Genomic DNA, 16,748 nt, shown 5'->3' with positions numbered 1-16,748 from the left:
AGTTGAACAGTGCATATAGACGCATTAATAGTTTTCTGAATGATTTGTTTTTGGAAGCACTGATGGACTTAAGCATGTTGAACTATTTAACGGTACTGTCACCAAAGATTCCCTCTTTGTTTGGTTTGCCTAAGCTTCACAAAGGAATCGAAAATCCCACAATGAGGGCTTTAGTTAACACAAGATCTATAACCTACGCTAGTGCTAAGTTTATTGATAATATTTTGAAGAAATATGTGAAAAAGGAAGACTAAATTTGTAAGGATTTGTGAGCCTTCTTGTCTGCCATTAACTAGTTTTCTCACCAGGAAACTATTTGTCACTGACGTATATTTCTCAATACCTCGCAATATAGGTATCCAATGGGTAGCTGAAAGAATGTTATACCATGGAGCTGGGAGTAACAAAGTGAGGTTGGTCCAGGAGTTTTTAGACATCATATTGTCTAATAATTTTGTGATGTTTGACTAGATTTTTTTACAATAAGTAAGTGTGGCGATGGGGTCCCCATGTGGGGCAAGTTTTTCAAACTTAGTAATGGCCCAGTGGGAACACCAACACGTGTTTAACGTTCTTGATTTTTCAACTAAGTTGAAATTTTATACTCTATTCCTGGACGATATCTTCATTTTGTTGACGGCGACAGGTTGGAGGTGGGTTCTCTTTTAGAGCAGATTAACACTAGTACAACGTTTTTGAAATTTACACACAATGTGGCTGTGGATAAAATAGCCTTTTTGGATGTGGAACTGTCTGATTGTACAAATACAGTATGTAGCTAGGATTCACCGTAAAGAAACGTATTCCAACACAATTTTACATTACTCGTGTGCCCACCCACGGCAGCAGAAAAAGTGTTAAGGGTCAGTTGGTTCGTGCTGCCTGTATGGTAACGAAGGACGATTTGTTCTTTGAGGAATGTGAGGTATTGAGAGGTATGTTTCTTAGAAGAGGATACCCTGAAAGTTAAGTGACATCATTGAGGTTCAGTACAAGAAGAGTGTAGGAATATATAAAACTATTTTGTCTAGTACTGTTAGTGCTCTCAGTGAAGGGGATGTTATTAGCAATGTAGAGGTTCATACACGTACTGATTTGGATCAGTTTACTTGTTCTCCAAACGAGACACCTAAATTCAACACGAGTATTATTACCCCATTCAGTTTAGAATCTGACTTGATTAAACTCATTTTACAAAGGAACTGGAATTTATTTTCCTTTGAGATTGAACCTAACAGATAAGTTAGGAGATAGACCTAATATTGTTTACAAAAGAGGAAACAATCTAAAGAGTATGTTAGAGACAAACAAGATAGTAACACATCGACCGGAAGGGACTTATAAATGTGAGGCCTGCAACTATTGTAAACACACAGCCTCTGGGTCTACTTTTTTTTATCCATGGGAAGATTTACAGAGTGAGGGGGAGTTACAGTTGCCTATCTAAGTCTGTAGTATATTTGGCCACCTGCCAGTCTTGGTCCTACATTTTATGTGGGCAAGACAGACAGGAAGTTTAAAGACAGGATATAACGAGCATGTGTGCAACATTAGGAGAAAGAGGACTGAGAATGCGTTGGCAAGGCATTGAAATGAGTTCCCTACACACACACATTTGTTTGTAGGGTTATAGGTCAGGTGATTCCTGTCATTATAGATGGTCCTCACCAGTTACTACTTGAGCGCCAAGAGTTAATATGGCAGTTAATACTGCAATCCTATAAAATGCCAGGTTTGAATGATAAAGTATCTCCTTCATGTGTTTTAAAATTGAGGAGTCTGATCTGTTAGGACTATGTCATATGTATTATAAGTGCCCGTATACAGGACACATTTTGTTTTTGGTTTAAACTGTGTAGTTTTAATTTTATAAGCAAAAGTTTTTTGTAAGTAAATGTTTGATTTGCATAAAATGTTTAACTAGCCTCTTTTTATATTAATAATACAAGGAGTGTTTGATAGCGAAATTGTTATCACATGGTTAATTTATATTATATAAGGTGTGTCCGTTCTTTTGTTTTTTGTCTGAAGTTTGGCTACAGCAGCTGAACGAAAAGCGTATTTTATTAAAGAGCTTAACATTTACTTTGTATTTGTCCTAGTTCCTCGTGCTCCAGTGCCTATTCGTGTTTTTTTTTTCTTTAGTTTGTTTTCATTGCTTGTGGCCTTTTATCAAGAAAAACTGATGTAATGGCGTCATGGAAGAAGGGACAGCAACTGACACAGGACCCAAGACTTTTTTAATCAGGCCGACTGAGGGCTACCTGCAAACAGATAACCCAAATGTGTAATGACTGCAACAGTGAATACACTCTGACATCTACATATATGGTAAGTGTACACAACTGTACTATCCTCTGACTCTTATTCCTTTAAAGGTTTATCTTGCAGCCTTTTCAGCATGTCTGCTCATTGATTTTATCTTTGTTTATAGTATGTTTCTAAAAGGAATTTTACACCCAAGACCACCTCATAGAATGGTTCCTCCTCCTCGGGATCTCAGTTTTGTGCTGGGCAAACTGTCATCCTTTTAAACCTACCTGTCAGGCTGACTTAAGGTTAATCACTTGGAAAAACTGCTCTTATTGCTCTGACACTCTGTCAATAAGAACTACTGCAGTGAACCTCCTACTATCCCAACTATAGCCAATGATGGAACTGACTCCTTCTCTTTTAAACCTGTCCAAATGAATGTCATAAAAAACTACTCTAAAGTCCACTACCATTGCAGCTGACAATCTACCCTCTGAATTCTTAAGACTAGCAGCAAATGCGGTCTCCTTTCCTGACTCGGTCCATAGCAACCGGTCCATATCTGAACAATATGTCCCTGAAAACTGGATATATCTTGCATAATTCCCTAACACAAATGTGGTAACTGTAGCGGTTTCTTAAATTCTAGACCTATTGCCATCTTATCACCCCTCTGTAAACTCTTAGAAAGAATGCGTACATATGCAGCTTCTCAACTACCTCTCATCTAATAACAGTCTTCCTTGTACACAGCGTGGATTTTGACCCAATCATAGTACTACTACTGCCCTACTCCGCTTTACCAGTAGTATCAACCAGAATAAAATAATGGCAATCTAGTATCCTCTACATTCTTAGACTTAATAACACCATGCAAGTATATGGCAGTAGATCAAATACAATTGGACTCAAGGGGGAGGTCCATTTGAATTCTATCTTGAAAGGAAGGAGCTTTTATGGCAGTTAAAATTGAATGCCTCAGCATGGCCAGGCTTGAACGAATGTGTCAAATATACTGTATGCTTATTCTAAAGGCTTAGATAGGTAGTACGTTTAAGTCTATATGCTTATATATAAAATATAAATATGTATATATTTTTATAAATGCATATAGAGTGATTATAAGTTATATTCACAATGATATTGATGTAGGCCCCCAATTGTTGAATTATTAAGAATTTTTCATCTTTAGTCCGTTTCCATATTAATTTAACTTTGAAAAAGTTTTCATAACAGTCTAAATGTATGTGCTTTCATCCTTGGGCTAAATTCCCTTCTTAATTTCTCCACAATTCACCAGGATTCTTGGACCTTCAGACCTACAGGAATTAGGATCTTCCACCTTTCTGTTTTGTTCACACTTCTAAGAAGGTTGTCTTGTCTTCTGGTTCCTGAACTTTACCTTTGTTCTTTGTTTCTTAATGGGTGCCATAACTGGGAGGCGACAGGGCCCCTAACTTTTTAGAGTGATGCAGCTTCTCTAGGTGTTTGAGACAGTGGTACTTTACTGATGAGGTAGACTGTTGGTTCGTCTACAAGGATGTATTGTTTGGGTGAACTCATGAGGGCAGGGCTCACAGCTGCCAGTGCCACTCCTTTTGCTATGGCAGTTGTCTCTGTGCCACAGGATGGTATTCAAGGGTATATATTATAAGAACAAAGTTTTACAACTTTGAACACCATATGAGCGAAGCTGTAAAACACCAAACCAAAATAATGTAAAAATAAAAAAAAACTGATTGCTCTGAGCAAGGGGGCAAGCCCCCTTGCACCCCCCACAACCCCCGCTACTTACATATACCAACTCTGAGATCGCACTACGTTGAAGTTAAGGGAAGAATTCCCTATGGCAATCTGCATTCACACTTGCGAAGTTTTAAATATTCGGCCATTTGGTGTTGCTCATATGGTGTTTGAATATTTAAAACTTCATTCTTATAATATAGACCTGGTATTCAACCACCCACCCTTCCTTTCTCAAAACTGGCTCCTTTTTAGGAGTACCTGCCTGTGTTGCTTCTTTGGTCTGTCGGTCTTTATTGTTGAGGCCCTTGACTTGTGGTTCTACCTTCCTCCAAGCATCATAGTCATGTTCGTGACTCTCAAGCATATGGCCTTTGCTGGCTATGGTGTTCCCTAAATGGATCTCTGGGCTTTATGATCCTTTGGCTCTTTCATTATGGTGTTTTACAGCTTTGGATTTAGCTAGTTATAGGACCAATCAAAAAGGGTCTGTGATGTTTTGGTTTAACAGATTATTGCCTTGCTAGTTGATGTATGGGAGGAATCTTTACAATGGATCAAAAATTCCTTCTCTCCCCTTTTGCTTAGGTGCATCATGCAGCCACTGCTGGCTTTTATAGTTTGTGTGTTGGCATGTGGTTGTGGTGCATTTCAGCGAGTTGGTCTTCTTCTGTTGTCCTATTTGAAGCTGACTAATCAAACTGGCTCCTACTGTTTTATGTGGTGGTTGCTGTGCATGCACTGGAAGCTTTGTCCCAGCCCCAGTAAGCTAAAATAACTACCTCTGAGGTTGGAAAATCTCAGTAAATTAGAAACTTCTTCAATGGAAGCCTTTTTATTCTGTTGGGCTCAACAGACAGTGAATCACTTCAAATGAATTGTAAAAATTACACACACTATAATATATAATTGGCTAGTAACAGGATATAAAATCTTAGTAGTTTCTTACTTTGCAGGAGGATGCATACTCCTGAAGAGGAGTCCAAATATACAAGCACAAGAGGAAATGCACTTACAGAGTTGATATATGTTGTCTCAACGTGCATCATAATGTGCATTCATTCTACATAGCATGAACTTCTGGAATAAAGAAGCTTATTGGTGGAAGGTATATACCCAGCCATAGGGACCTATCAAGTTTTTATAGACCAATTCCTACTTTAAGAACATCTGTTAATTTCAACACAAATAATTTCCAGTGAGCTGTAAAAGTATATCACTTTGTAGAGAGAGAGAGTCTAAGGTTTCACATTGTTTTATACTGTTTTTAAGTACTACTTGCTCAAATAGTGTTAATGCAGTTTTGTTAATCTTTTATGGTCTTTTAATGTTATAAATTGACATTTTAAGCAATTGATTGTTTCCTTATGCTGTTAGCATTTTAAGCAAATGCATTATTTTCATGTTTGAGTCTGGGAGATTTTGTGGCATTCTGTGTTAAAGTTCAGGGAACAGTGTTTTATGTTCTTTATTGCTTGCCTTGTGTTTAATTTTGAAATTAATCAGAGGCTTTGATCATGTAACAAGTCTTATTTGATGATCATTGCATGTGATTACTTGCAAAGTTAAACATACTGGGAATAGAAAGGGATGTAAAACACAAGCTTAAAGGCTTAAGCAGAGCTCATCCCTTTGCTTTTCTGATGGTGACATTAGAACATTAGTTAACGTTTCAGTACTGATAGTTAAGTACAGAAAAATAAGTTTGCTTAAAATACTTTTCCCATAGGATTTATAAAATTTAAATGGGAATCACTTTTGAGCACGAATTGTTTAGCGAAGGACTGTAGGCACAACTGTGGTGCCAGAGGTGATTGTCAAAAGGATAGTTTCTTTAAAGCTTATCAGTGCATGCTGAGCTTACAAAAGGATTTTCTTTTTGTGTGAATCATTAATAAATCCGTCCATTATTGTAATGTTAGTGCCCTTGGTGGAGTTGTTGAAACAACATTAAGTTTAGCAGCTGTTGTGTTTTAAATGGGGCTGCACTAGGAAAAAAGTTTTGTATATATGTAGGATGATGATTTGTGTATTTTTTTAGTTGGGTTGTTTGACCTTGGTCATGTCATAAAACCTTTTATGGTATTTTTGGCATTGAAGGGTCAGGTGGTTAGCGTCCTACATATACCTTATTTCGCAACTACCAGTATTACACACAAGAATATAGAGTTTGCTATGTTGTTTATGGTCACCTGTTTGCCTTCCGTTTGTTCTTGATGCCTATCACTGTCCTTTGATACTTGGTCAAGAAAATCAGAAAAACTTCACAGTGGTTATTTGTTATGCTATCCCAAAGTTGTGTGCATATGTGACATCAGCATGTGTGGACGTTGAAATGTGTTAAAACCCCTGTATTTTGTTATGACATATTTAATTGTTTTTATCTGCAGCAGATATACTACAGTGGGAGCATTTGAATTCATATGGCATTGAAGAAGGTGGCATCATGAGTGAGGAGCCAGATCCCTTGGCAGTAGTTAACCAGCTGCGTGACTTGGCAGCTGATCCTATGAATAGGCGTGCCATTGTTCAAGATCATGGGTGTCTGCCTGGCCTTGTATTATTTCTGGACCATCCAAACCCTGAGGTTGTTTACTCTTCTCTACTGGTAAGATTTTTTTTTTCCAGTTTTGTTGTATTGTTTGCCTTACATAAACTGATTTATTAAGTGGACTTTATCTGGAAACTTCCAGAAACAATACAGTATAGTATAATTTAGAAGAAAAAAACACTGGTAAGGCTGTAAAATAGAGTAAACGTTTAGTTAAGAGCAGTATGTAACAACCCAAAGTTCCATAGCAAATTAAGTGTGAATGTAGCCTTTTTGCTATCACCTAAGCAAAGCATCTTCCTGCACTTCCAGGTGGCTCAGGTTCATAAACAACTTTGTATCATTGAGAATAGTCAGGCAGGCCTGATGGGATGAAGTGGCTTTCTCACCTGTAGTAGAGGGGATGTGAGTTCTGTGGCTGTCTGACCCTGATGAGTCCAGTGGTCTAGCAGGAACAGTGCTACTAAGAAAGGATTGGCTAATGAATTTCTTGTGAATGCATATCCAGAACACAAGTATTAATGACGTGTTAAGAAATGACCAGCTGCCAAGTGGATGCGATGTACTAAAAAAAAGGGACATATTTGAGACTAGCCATTAAGTAACAAAAGAGCAGTCTGTTATCGTGGTAGAGTAGGGCTGGGAATTGTTTCATGTCTGAAGGACCTGCAGTGGCCAAACAGTGCAGTACAAAAATAGTGTAGGTATGTATAATACAAAGAAACACTTTTTTCCTTCTGCTGTGGTGAACTGTCTAGTGGCAAACAATTTTTCAAAACAACGACAGCTGGTTCACCAAGGCTAGCGTAGTTCTTTACAGTAACTTGTACTCAAAATAAAACCAAGAACGAAGAACTTGGTTAAAAACGATTTAATGAAATAAAAATAATAAAAGCAGGTAAATCAAGTCCCTTTATCATACGATAAGCGCTTTAGAGTTAATCTTCCTCAGATCATCTGAGGAAGATTAACTCGAAAGCGCTTATCGTATGATAAAGGGAGTAATGTGTGCATAGGTGGGAGGTTGGCATAATGGTTAAGGTGTTTACCTTGCAAGCACGAGGTGCAGGGTTTGATTCTCACACGGGGTAGTTGGCTAGGCTTAAAATGACCCGCAAGGGCAGTTAGCCTAGTAATAATCTATGAACCTACGAACCTACTTCTTTACTTCTACAATGACTGTAAACTGACTATACTGTGTAAAATGTTGCCTTATTTAATATCCTGCAAACTTTGTATAGCACATCTTAGGTGTAAATATATACAATTTGTAATAGCCCCTACCCTGTGTCTCGGGTTGTGGCTGACAGAATCCTTGTACCAGCCTACCTTCCACATTCAAAAAATCAAGCAAGTACAAGTTGCAGACTACCATAACTAGAGATTGATGAAGAAGAGGCATAAAACGAAAGAAAGTCCAGAATTTGTCAAACAATCATGGCTGAATTTTGCATCACTTTGTTCTCAACAGACTGCAGAACGATACAAAACATTTACTCTAACTTTGTGTCTTTACTCTTGTATTACTGTAATCACCGAATTCTTTCCATTTAGTATTCAGTACAATATACACTTGCTTGCTTGCTACTTAGATGTTCATCGTGTTACCCTGCTGCAGTCATCACACTTGGGTAATCCTGTCGTCAGGCGGTCCCGCAGTCGGCCTGAATTCCAAAGTCTTGGTCCGGCGTCGGTTGCTGTCGCTTCTTCCCTGACGTCAGTGCGCCAGGGGTATATAGAAGGCATCCAACGCTATTTTCTTCAGTCTTTCTTGCCGTGCGGTGCCCGAAGCAGAAGCAGTTGGCAAGTGCCGGCCGGCCGACTCCTGAGAGTTTCGAAGTCGAATTTCAGATCCGAAGTCTTCAATAAAGCTAAGTACCCCGTTGGGGAAACTTTTCTTGCCTCAGACCGATGTCAGAAAAAGTTAACAATTGTATTTTTTGTGGGAAGCAAATACCTCATAAGGACTTTCATTCTTTTTGCATACCCTGCCTAGGCCCAGACCACAACGTCACTGGTTGTCGGTTTTGTGCTAGGTTCAATAAGCGAACTATAAAGCGACGCTATTTCGCACAACACTACTTCTGTAGGAAATTTAATTACACGATGCCGTTGGAGCATCCGACTACCGGCGTACATAAAAAACGCAAAGATAAAGACAGGCAGCCTAGATCCACGCCAGACTCCGAGGCCTCGGCTGGGCCGGTCGCCGGTTCACCGGTTTTCAGTGAGGTGCCTACGCAGCCCCTGGCTACCGCAGAATTGGAACCGCAGACCGCTTCGGATTCTCTGGCTGAGCGTTCTAGGCCGACGCAGCCATTTTCTTTAGGCCCCACCGACGTCACTGCAGGAGGAGAAGCCGGTGCTGCAGAAACATCTTTGGTTTCTGAAGGTGTCTTCAGACCGACTACTCTCACCATAAAATCTTATGCCAAGCTTAAGACTCCTCTAAAACCAAAAAAGACTGCACTTCAGTCTCCAGTTCAAGGCCCCATACCTAAGAAACAGATGCTTAAAATGGCTGAAGATTTGATTTCTTTAATCAGGGGTTCCCAACCCCCACCCGACAAAAGGCCTAGGCAAGAGGAGGATTATGCCTCCTCTGATCAAGTGTCTATTTCCTCAGGCTCCTCTGAGGAACAGGATTACTCCTTTCCCCCTTATGAAGATTCCGATGCTGAGGATTCTATTCCCTCAGCTTCTCCCCCTGAAGACTATTCCTTTGGGGAAACCTTACATACCATGAGGGAACATTTCCACTGGGAAGGTCAGGACTACTCCGACTCAAAGAAAAGGCTCCGAGAGTTTTTTACTCCCCCAGCACAGACCACTTGCTATCCCCCCAGTTTTAGACATTGTGGATGATGTTTACTTAGAATCTAGTCTAAATCCAGATTCTCCGCCTCCTGCTCCAGCCAAACCAGATAGATACTATAGAGTGCCTGACTCACACAAATTTCTTTACAAAAGCCCTGTTGCTGATCCAGAGACAATCTCCCAGGGTCCCAAAGGGGCTAAGGCTTCTATGGCTAAAAATCCTGTACCCTCTGAAAGGGACTCCAGAGCACTAGATAAGTGGGGGAAGGTTTACACCTCAGCTACTCTAGCTATGAGAGCACTAAATTGTCAATTTCACATGCTTAAATACCAGCAATTCCTTACGTCTCAAATAAAACAAAAGATAAGCATGCACCCTCAGCAGTCTGAATTCAAGGAAATGCAGGATCTGTTGCAGGCAGCTGAACAGGTGGGCAAACATACTTTACAATGTGGATTTGATTCCTTGGAAGCTTCCTGTAAGAGCAGCTGTTACTGGGTCTGTTATACGTAGGCATGCTTGGTTAAAGGAACAAACATTACCTGATCATGTTAAAGCAAAGTTACTAGATGCACCCTTACAGCAGGATGTCCTATTTGGGGTTAAAGCAGAAGAAGTTTTAAAGAAAATGGAGGCGAAGGCAAAATCTATGCAGTCGGTCACAGATTTCTTACAGGTTCAGCCCCCACGCTTCAGCAGAAATTGGCCAACAAAAAATTGCTCCTTTCCAGCTACTGACAGACCACAGAGGGGTAAATACAGACACCCAAGGGGCAGAGGACAAGCACAAATCCATTACAAACCTCGACAATGGGGCACTGCAACACAGAAGGGAGGAGAAGACGGGTCCCAAACTACTAGAAGGCAAACACAATGACTTAAATCTCAAACTGCCAAGCAAAACTCTCTTGGCAGCTCCCTTGGGAGGAAAATTAGCACTTTTTACAGACAACTGGCACATCGTCACAAAGGACAAATGGGTCCTAGACATTATCTCACAAGGATACAGATTCCATTTCCACACCTTGCCAACGATAAAAGGAATGCCAAACCTGCCACAAAATCAATGGGCAGAGGCACAAAAACAAATTACAGCTCTCCTGGACATGAGAGCCATTCAACTGGTACCTACACGGGAGCAAGGACAAGGATTTTACTCTAGGCTCTTTCTAGTCCCCAGAAAGGACAATGCTTGGAGACCCATTCTGGATCTTTCAATTCTAAACACCTTCTTACAAGTACCCAAATTCAAGATGCTAACACTACAGCAGCTTCTTCCCATGTTGGGCAAGAAAGCATGGCTAGTAATGTTGGACCTCAAGGAGGCATACCTGCATGTCCCTATCAGACAAAATTGCAGAAGATACCTCCGTTTCATTGCAGGTTCAACCCATTACCAATTCTCTGCACTGCCCTTTGGCTTATCCACTGCGCCCAGGGTCTTCACAAAATGCCTGGCACCAGTAATTACCAGTAATTGCATACTGCAGACAAAGAGGAATTCAAATATACCCATACCGCCTCATCCAAGCAGAAAGCAAGGACATTCTCTTACAACATCTGGCTTTTGTAAAACACCTTCTAAGTTGCCTAGGGTACACAGTAAATGAAAAGAAATCAAAACTGGTACCCTCACAAAAGGACATTCCTGGGTGCCAGCTTGAATACAGCGGCCCAGATGGCTTATCTGATGCCAGCCAAACAACTACAACTGACTCAATACTTCAAAACAATGGCAACAAAGACCCAACTCCCTGCAAGAAAAATTCTGCAGGCCTTGGGCTTCATGGCATCTTGCATACTACTAATACCATTTGCAAAACTGCATATGAGGAAATTACAGTGGTACCTAAAAAGCATATGGACTCAACACAGCCACAGCTTGGACACCATGATATCTCTCATTCCCTGCCTTCAACAAGAGTTTCTATGGTGGTGTCAGGCATGTCACCTCAACAAGGGTCAGCCTTTCACCTTACCCCCAGCCAGGCAAACTATGACAACAGATGCATCGGACTATGCCTGGGGGGCACACATGGCAGGACGGGTGCGTTCAAGGCATATGGACTGCAGATCAAAGGAATCTGCACATCAATCAAAAAGAAATGCTAGCCGTACAGAATGCCCTGACAGCCTTCAAGGACCTCTTACATCCAGGACAGCTTACAATAAGGACAGACAACACCACAGTAATGTGGTACATAAACAAACAAGGGGGTACGCACTCACGCACTCCTACCCTCTATGCAGGCAAGCAATGACTTTGTGGAACACAGCACTGGCTTACCAAGTTCAATTACAAGCTCAATTTCTGCCAGAAAAAAAGAACACATTGGCAGATGACCTAAGCAGAAACATCATGGATCCCCACGAGTGGAAACTGGATCCACAAGTATTTGCAATGATAACTTAAAAATGGGGGCACCCAGACATAGACCTATTTGCCAGCCCCTAAAACTGCCAGCTACCAAAATTTTGTACAAGGACATTTCACCATCAAGCTTGGAAAGTGGACGCACTCTCATTCAGTTGGAAAAAGCTGACAGTATATGCCTTCCCTTCATTGCCCCTTCTCACAAAGGTGCTGCTGAAAGTTAGGATGGAGAGACCTCGAATGATACTCATTGCCCCAGACTGGCCACGCCAGCACTGGTACCCACTATTAAGAAATATGACCCAGGGCCCACCATGGATTTTACCACAAATTACTCATCTGCTCACACAGCAAGACAGTCAGATCCTACACAGCCAGCTCAAAACCTTAAATTTGGCTGCATGGCAAATCACCTAAGCAACCAGCCCAGCTCTTCCTTTACAAGCTGTTATGGATGTTATTCTGGAAGCCAGGAGGCCCAGCACCAGGAAAGCCTATTCAGACAAATGGAAAAGGTTTTGCACCTGGAACCAAGCTAAAGGCCAAAATACCCTTCAGCCAGACATACCTCAGATTCTACAATATTTAACTGAGATGTTACACAAAGGGCTTTCTTTTTCATCTATTAAAATCCACGCCTCAGCTATTTCAGCTCACTACAACACGGATCCTCCCTTATTTTCACATCCACTTCTAAGGCAGTTTCTCAGAGGGGCCAAAAACATTAGGCCTCCCAGGAGAGCACCGACACCAACCTGGGATCTCAGTTTTGTTCTGGAAAAACTTGCGCTACCTCCTTTTGAACCAGCTTTCTCAGCTGACTTAAAATTTATATCATGGAAGACTGCCTTGCTGCTAGCAATAACTTCAACCAGAAGAGTCTCAGAGCTTCAGGCACTAATGGCAGTAGAGCCTTTCCTCATTTTTTATCAAGACAGAGTTTCTCTACGAACTAACCCCTCCTTTATGCCTAAGGTGGTATCCAATGTGGCTCTAAATCAAACCATCCATTTTACCCACCTTCTTTCCAAATCCACAGAACAAAGGAGAAAGACTCCTGCACTCCTTGGACACTCACAGGCAACTATGTTACTTGGATAAAACTAAGGTTTTCAGAAAGTCTGACCAGCTCTTTGTATCCTATGCTACAGCATCACAAGGAAAGGCCATCTCAAAACAGACCATTTCCAAATGGATAGGACATTGCATACATTTTTGCTACACCCACCATGGAAAACCAGTTCCTGTTAGCATAAGGCCCCACTCTACCAGGGCAGCAGCTACATCTACAGCTTTCCTCAGGGGGGTGCCAACCAAGGATATTTTTGAAGCTGCAACTTGGAGTTCAGTACACACCTTCACCAAACACTGTCACTTACCACTTTACTCTAAGACTAGAGCTGGCTTCGCCACTGCAGTTTTGCAGGGCCTTCTAGCCTCCTCTAACCCTGTTTGACTCCACCTCCCATCCTTAGCTTTGGGATTCTACCCAAGTGTGATGACTGCAGCAGGGTAACACGATGAACATAGTACAGTTTTGTACCTACCATAAATGTAGATGTTCGAGTGTATACCCTGCTGCATTCCAGGTTACCCTCCCTCCATCCCCTCTGACCTAACTAAAACCTTTCAACGCCTTAAAATCTGATACAACCTTTGTGGTGTATCTGCTTATAGCTGGAGGGATGTTTTGTTTGTGCTAAACTTTTATTATTGGTATTATCTACTGACCACCTTTTGGGGGGGCACCTGACATCTTGGGCAAGAAAAACTGAAGAAAATGGTGTCTGCTGCCTCCTATATACCCCTGGCGCACTGACATCAGGGAAGAAGCGACATTAACCGACGCCGGACCAAGACTTTGGAATTCAGGCCGACTGCGGGACCGCCTGACGACAGGATAACCCAAGTGTGATGACTGCAGCAGGGTATACACTCGAACATCTACATTTATGGTAGGTACAAAACTGTACTTTTTTGTTCTTGTCCTCCCTCTACATTGTGAGGGGAGGTTACCTACAAGGAGTTTAGACCCTTGAATCCATTTCTGCTGTGTTATGTTGCCATATCAGATATAACTGTACTTTACATGTTGTTCTTCATTGCTTACAAATATCGGCAGTTGGCCTGAGCTCAGAAGCTGAATCAGAAGAAACAAGGCTCTCATAAGAATGATTTTACTGCAGCTGTCTTACAGTATTCACTGAAGGAAAATGACTCCCTTATCGAGCCAGTTATTCTCTTTGTCATAGCATGCTAAAACATGTTGCATTGTACTACAGTGAATAATTCCATTCACATAGAACGTCCATACCTCACTAATGACCCAGCTAGGTTCTTTTTATGTCATTATGTGCTTCTTTTCTCATGGAATTATTCCTTTCTGCAGCACTTATTTTAAAACATTGGGAATTTCCATTGTTACACACTAAAATAGCCATAGGCACTATTTATTCTTGATTTTACTTCACAGGCTGTGAACTTCTGCAAGTAAAAAAAATCTGAATATGCTTCATTCTCCTTTATTATTTTTTACTTCACTTGCTTTAATAAAGATCTTCTTAGCTCTATAGATAGTCTCTCCCAATCACAGTGTTAATATGTGCACTTCGTCTCGTGGAATTCCCAAATCTTATGCCTGTGGAATTCACTGAGAGTATTTCTCCAGCTCTCATAAAGTCTGTTATAAATGGATGGTGCCGTCTACTGTTACAGTGTCAAACCTTGGTGGTCTGTTTTAAGTTCTTTCAGCCAAGAACCAGCACTAGTATCAAACATGGGACCTTCATACCTGCAAGCAGTGTTGCATCCACAGTTTCACTTTTTCAGCTCCATTTTTTCCTATAGTCTTTTAATTTGTACTGATGGCTAGAAGATTGTTGGGACACTCACAGCATGTGCATTATGTTGTCTATGTTCCGGTGTTATTTATTGACTTTCAGAACACTGATGGACTAAAGATGCAATTATCTTCAGTATACGCTAATCCCAAACAAACAGCTTCCCAAGCTACAAAACCTTGAAATAAATATGCCAAAGCCTGCCTTCTCTGACCAACAAGCTCCCCTAACCTGAAACCTATGCAGATCACGAGTCCCCAACATTGCACTGAACAAAAATGAAAAATGAACAGTTTCTTTTTATAATTAGTCACACAAAAACAAAGTCACGTGCGAGCACACACATGCAGCTACCTCTGCCGTGTGTTCTCTTCAATTCACGTACATTACGACGCAGTGTTCTGTTGAGTTCACATACACACACACACACACACACACACACACACACACACACACACACACACTAAGAGAAAGAACTGCAGTACCTCTCAGCAATCCACAGAACTGCAATGGAATCCTAATCCCCCTGTTAAACGGCATAGCACTAGCAGTCCCCAAGCAGCTAAATGGCATGGCAGAAGCAGATATAGTATTCACTCACTCAGCAGATGTAGATAACTCCACTCCAAGTATGAACGGCTTTAAATCTGCCCCAGATGAACCGAATATTCAAACAGGGCAACACGCACAGCATTAAAATGAAAGCAGCTTGGACGAACTGAGTATTCAAATATACAGATGCGCACGAGTATTCAAACAGGCAACATGTGCGGCTGAGCTTAATTCCGACAGGCTGACAGAGCGGGCGTCATCGCGCACGTGATAACGTCAGCTCCGAAATTGCAGAATCTAAATAAAATAGTTTAAAAAATTGGAATGAAGGGGTGCCACTCGGGAATCGAGGCACCCTTTCATTGAGACCCCAAAACTCGGTAAAAAACGAGTAATTCGGGACGGTTGGGAGGTCTGCATCACACTGCTCTTTATAGAAACTTGGTAGTGTATATGTAGAGATTTTGCCTAGAAATGCACTTTTTCCATTCCTTGCTTAGTGTGATGTCCGTACCCTCATTTACTACTGTTAAATTGCTGCATTGATGCAGTTTATAGTAAGTTGAGTACTGACAAGAGAATCCTGGACTTTGACTTTGATCAGGGACTTTGACTTTGATCAGGGGCTTTGACTTTGATCAGGGACTTTATATGGAACCATTGGTGTATAAACAAAGGTTGTGTAGTGACTTGGTATTTTAAAAATGATTAACACAGCATTAAGGGAAATAGTATGATGAAAGGTGGTTCTTTGGGCAGGGGCATTTAACAGAGGCTTACATTGTGACTGCTCTACCAGTGACATAACCATATATGCATCGTTTGCTAATGAGAACTATTACTTATGCAGATGACAAACTTAAAAATTGCTGAGCAATTCAGAAGCATAACATTATCATGGTATATGTCACAATGATTTATTCTGAATGCCAAGATTTTCTGGGTACAGGAGCTTCACTTGTGCTTTAACCAGTGGCGGCTGGTGACTTCAAATCAAAGGGGGGCTGCAGGAGACGGTTGAATGGGTTTGGCCAATGGGAAGGGGTGTGACCAACTAGAAAGGGGCAGAACTATGCTCAAAACCACAAAAACTGAGACTTTAAATACACTGCCCTGGGTGCCAAACCATCATTATGAGAGTCCAATCAAGACGAAATGAAGTGTAGAAGAAAAAAAATATTTCAATGCATTGGCTACTTGACATCTTGCTTAATATCTAGATGGAAACAAAAGGGTTGTGAGGCATGAGAAAATAAATTACTTTTTAAATACGTTACTGGAATGCCAATCAAAATCAAATATAAAAAAGCAAGCATCACTCAACTCAAACTACTTCTCCTTGCACTGCAGTTCTTATTATAATTTATGTTCTGCTTTATAAAAGTACCCAAGTAACATGCTGAAAGTAGCAATCTCTGTGATACCCCCACTTGTAAAAATGTGTCTTATCCAAAAAAGACCTGCTGCCTGACAACTATCTACTTGTTGCATGGAGAAAACATGATCAAAGTAAAAAATGAGCAGCAAACAAGTAACAAGCTCAAGATTAATTGCTTAAAGGATTACTGCACAGGTTATAGACCACACATGATAGATTGGCATTCTGTTTAGTTTACA

At 40.9% G+C, this 16,748-nt stretch overlaps 1 protein-coding gene across 2 annotated transcripts in view; it reads left to right on the top strand.

The window, feature by feature from the left end:
* The window catches only part of ARMC1 (armadillo repeat containing 1), a 767,982-nt gene that overhangs the window by 419,209 nt on the left and 332,025 nt on the right, over positions 1-16,748 (top strand). The window contains exon 2 of one of the 2 annotated variants that reach the window (XM_044065455.1): positions 6,390-6,604. In XM_044065455.1, coding sequence (XP_043921390.1) covers positions 6,443-6,604 — 162 coding nt within the window. In that variant the 5' untranslated portion in view covers positions 6,390-6,442. Of the gene's footprint in view, positions 1-6,386; positions 6,605-16,748 lie in introns of both variants that reach the window. The other variant, XM_044065454.1, reaches the window with a different exon arrangement.

The sequence above is a fragment of the Protopterus annectens genome, chromosome 3.part0, assembly GCF_019279795.1.
Source record: "Protopterus annectens isolate FY-2018-M chromosome 3.part0, PAN1.0, whole genome shotgun sequence".
NCBI classification, from domain to species: domain Eukaryota; kingdom Metazoa; phylum Chordata; order Ceratodontiformes; family Protopteridae; genus Protopterus; species Protopterus annectens.
Note: the sequence above shows the minus strand (reverse complement) of the source record. Positions and strands in the feature narration are given on the sequence as shown.